At 36.4% G+C, this 4,054-nt stretch overlaps 1 protein-coding gene across 2 annotated transcripts; it reads left to right on the forward strand.

Moving 5' to 3' along the window:
* The first annotated feature begins 510 nt into the window (after nt 1-510).
* On the forward strand, nt 511-3,503 carry LOC116338360 (xanthine dehydrogenase-like). 2 transcript variants are annotated; one of them, XM_031763558.1, is made up of 10 exons: nt 511-715; nt 770-849; nt 913-1,276; nt 1,372-1,659; nt 1,715-1,858; nt 1,926-2,468; nt 2,604-2,738; nt 2,814-2,835; nt 2,928-3,010; nt 3,293-3,503. In XM_031763558.1, the coding sequence occupies exons 1-10, from the start codon at nt 511-513 to the stop codon at nt 3,361-3,363; spliced, it is 1,935 nt and encodes a 644-aa protein (XP_031619418.1). In that variant the 3' UTR covers nt 3,364-3,503. The 2 variants fall into 2 exon arrangements, with proteins under 2 accessions (XP_031619418.1, XP_031619417.1); XM_031763557.1 differs by having other exon boundaries at nt 511-849.
* The last annotated feature ends 551 nt before the right edge of the window (nt 3,504-4,054 follow it).

Below are 4,054 nucleotides of genomic sequence, written 5' to 3' on the forward strand. Positions count from 1 at the left end.
ATTTTGAAGTAAAATGGTGTTTTTCAAGCTTGAAAGTATACGTTCTTTGATTTATTTTCACATTTCTGGTGTGTAAGATCTTTTTTTTATTCTTTACCGATTTTTTCAAAATCCTTTAAATCTATTAACAGTATTCAAATGATTTGTTCAGTCATTTGTCGGTGCAGGAAGAATTATGGGCCGCATTCGTGCAAACAACCGAATTTCATGAGAAGATCATAAAAATTGATCCATCAAAAGCGTTGGTACGTATCTTTGAGCAACATTCGTTCTTTCCTCCTTTTTTCCTTTGCTAAAAAAAATTTCTCTCTTTGATTAATTGAAGAAAATTCCTGGCGTGCACAGTTTCTATTCAGCCAAAGATATACCCGGCAAAAATTCATTCACGCGCAACGGATTACCCGGATTGTTAGAAGATGAAGTGATTTTCGTTGAAATCGACTCAATCATTCAGTACAATGGTCAGAATCCAAAAATAAAAAACCAAATAGATCTCCTGAAGTGAAATGAATGCTTTTTTTAGGTCAACCGTGTGGTATGATAGTGGCGAATAGTATGGCATTGGCAAATTATGCAGCCTCGCAAGTTAAGATTACATATAAAAAGATTCGAGGAAAAGAGCCGCTTGTAACGGGACAGTTGTTGAGTGTGATTGATTCGCTCCGAGATAAGGAAAATGATGACGGTGCTGCTGCTGCTGCTGCAAGTGAAGAAGGTAAAGTTGAATCAAATTTAAATCAATCCGGATCAATCACACACCCTGTTCTAGATCAAACTGTTGAAATTGAAAGCGATTCGGTTTTTATCAGTGGTGAATTTGAAGTTGGGACTCAATATCATTATCCCATGGTGAGTATCCTTCAATTAAATCAAAAATGAAAAAAAAAATTAAATGAAAGTTCATTTTTACAGGAGCCACAAACAACATTTGCTGCGCCTTCCGATGATGGCGGTTTAAACGTATACACGGCATCGCAAGGGCTTGATATGGTTCAAATGGGCATAAGTCAATCGCTGAAAATACCTGAAAACAAAATAAATATTGTGGTTAAAAGAGTGGGAGGAGCGTACGGCTCGAAAATAGCTCGAAGTTCATTGGTTGCGTGTGCTTGTGCGTTGGCATGCTATTTAACGAATCGTCCGGTTCGTTTTGTTATGACAATCGAGGCGATGATGTCAATTTGTGGCAAACGTTATCCATGCGCTAATAAGTATGAGCTAGCACTGGATCCAAAAACGGGAAAAATTCGACGATTGACCAATTTCTACATCGAAGGTAAATTCAATTGTGGGCTCGCTTTTCATGTGATCGATGCCCTCCACCTCCATTTGTTTTTTTTATATTTTTTTCATTTTCAATGCCGAGCGAAGACTATGGGTATTCGTTGAATGAAATGAACGATGAAAGTGTTTTGCAAGCATTTTTATTGAGTTATGTATCGAAACGATGGAAATACTCGGGAAAACCACTATTAACAAATACGAACATTAGCAACTGGTGTCGCGCGCCAGGTTCAGTGGAATCGATCGCAATGATAGAGACGATTATTGAACATATCGCCCATAAGTTGAAATTGGATCCGGTCCAAGTGAGGTTGAACAATCTCGAACGCGGCGACGTATGGAAATCGACGCTGGAGCAAATTTTGGTGGACATAGGTGAGTCAAAAGCCATTCTTTCAGAGAATGTGTCCAAACGAATTCCTTTTTTCAGATTACTACGAGCGCCGAAAAGAGGTGGATCGATATAATGCACGAAATCGTTGGCGGAAACGAGGCATTGGCTTCATTCAGATGAAATATCCGATCGTTTACGTTGGTCCATTTTCCGCATATGTTGCAATTTATCATGGGGACGGTGATTGTTTATTTGTTTCATCATTTTATTTGTTTCACCATTTTGAATATGTTGCAATTTATCATAGGGACGGTGATTGTGAGTCACGGTGGCATCGAGGTTGGCCAAGGCATAAATACAAAATCGGCGCAAATTGCCGCATTTGCATTGAACATTCCCGTTGAAATGGTGCAGGTGAAAGCATCAAATAATGAAACGGCACCAAATTCATTTTATACCGCTGCGAATGTTGCCTCTGATTCAGTGTGTTTGGCAACAAAACGAGCGTGTGAAATTCTATTGAAACGAATCAAACCGATTCGAGATCGAATGCCAGAGAATGCAAAATGGCAAGAAATTGTGGAGGCATGCCATCAAAACTATGTGGATTTAACGGCACGACACACATTCTTTCCGATCGATGCAAAACCATATTTTGTTTATGGATGTGCATGCGCCGAAATTGAATGGGATTCACTCACGGGAAATCAACAAATTCAACGGGTTGATCTGATTGAAGATACAGGAAGATCTCTTAGTCCATTAATTGATTGTGGGCAAGTAGAGGGGTCGTTTGTTATGGGATTGGGATATTGGCTCACCGAAAAATACGTTTATAATCGATTAACTGGTCAGTTTTACACGAACATTTTTGTTTTTACTTTTTACATAAAATTTCCATAATCGAAACTTGAATTGAGTAGAAACGTTTTGATTTTTGTACAAAAAATTACTTTTAATCAATTCAAATTTGATAATAATTTAGGTCAACTGGTTACAAATCGGACATGGAATTATAAAGTGCCCGGTGCAAAAGATATACCAATTGATTTTCGTGTGAAATTCATCGAAACTGAAAACACAAACAACAGAGTCGGAGTACTTCGATCGAAAGCGACTGGTGAGTAGAGCCACCGGTTCTTTTTCGGGTGGGTTCTTGTCTTTGTTTTTAAGTTGTCTTTCGTTTTCTATCTAGGTGAACCAGCAGTCGCTCTAAGGTATTTTTTTAATTTTTTAAATAATTTTTTTTTGTTGAAAAAAAATTTAATATATAGATTTTTTCTTTAATATGATTTATACCTTTAATTAGTCATGTTGTTGTTTGTGCACTACGGCATGCTTTACAATCGGTACTCAAGGACAATGGACAAGCTGACCAATTTCTTCCACTCGGTATATTATTTTTCTTTCAAAAAGGGAAGTGAATGAGAGGTGCAAAAGAAGGTCCAATCAACTTCTACACTGTGGCAGAGACATTTTGTCCACATAAAAGTGATTTCTACCACAAAAATATCTTTCGGCAAAAATAGATACTCGAGTAACCTACTTTCAGTACCTTCCTTTCCTCAAAGCTCTTCTCCTCTTCATTTTATCTGTCATCATTTCTTCCGCAAGAAACAGTTACACCATTTTTATAAATAAATCGATTTAATCTCAATTATTGTGTCATTTTAGGTTCGGGACTTACACCCGATGAACTTTGTTTAGCTGCTCCAGTGAATATGGGTAATTTTTTGATCGATTAGAGATCAATCGCATGAATTTTTCGATCTTTCAATCGCTCGAATTTTTGAGAAAAATCTTCAATGAAGAAATTGATCAAATGTTGATGCATTGCTTCGAAATGCTTAAATCCATTACTGAATCAAAGGGGTCTTCTCCAAAAGCGAAATTTATTTTAAGTCAATTTATAATAAGCGTTGATTGTTTTTTTATCTATGAAAAATAAATGTTGAACAAAAAATCAAACATTTTTTTTCTGTGATCCAAAATACTTGAAACGATGCTATTTCTTTAAATCTTTTAATTTTAAATTGTATCTTTTCTAATGAAATCATACTCCAAGTAACAAGATTATTATATTAGATCAAAAGGTAGCATCCAAATCTTCGGCGACCTTGAAATCTTTGATCCTAAAATTTTTCTGGCCGAAAATCCAATGAAAATTTTATCCAATGTTATTTGAAAGCAGCTTAAGGCTACTCTTACTTTCCGAAATTGATTCCAGATGGATTTAATGACTTTAAGAAAGCGTTCATTGGATCAAAATCAGCTTGATTAGTGTCGACGTCATAAGACAAGCTTGTACAACTGGGCAAGCACTTGCATTCGTCAAATATTCCGTTACGATAAATGTTATTCGAAGCTTTATTGCAACAATCAATTTTTGCAGATCCACAAATCATCGTGTCATTCGATCCTGAAAATACCGTCAGT

The sequence above is a fragment of the Contarinia nasturtii genome, unplaced genomic scaffold, assembly GCF_009176525.2.
Source record: "Contarinia nasturtii isolate CC-2019 unplaced genomic scaffold, AAFC_CNas_1.1 Cnas_scaffold_360, whole genome shotgun sequence".
NCBI lineage: Eukaryota > Metazoa > Arthropoda > Insecta > Diptera > Cecidomyiidae > Contarinia > Contarinia nasturtii.

Bases quoted from the DNA above. Each gene is read 5' to 3' on its own strand.
- LOC116338360 (XM_031763557.1), top strand. From the start codon at position 511: ATGCTTTTTTTAGGTCAACCGTGTGGTATGATAGTGGCGAATAGTATG. The intron at 2,469-2,603 runs GTCAGTTTTACA...ATAATAATTTAG, and splicing joins CGTTTATAATCGATTAACTG to GTCAACTGGTTACAAATCGG. The intron at 2,836-2,927 runs GTATTTTTTTAA...ACCTTTAATTAG, and splicing joins GAACCAGCAGTCGCTCTAAG to TCATGTTGTTGTTTGTGCAC.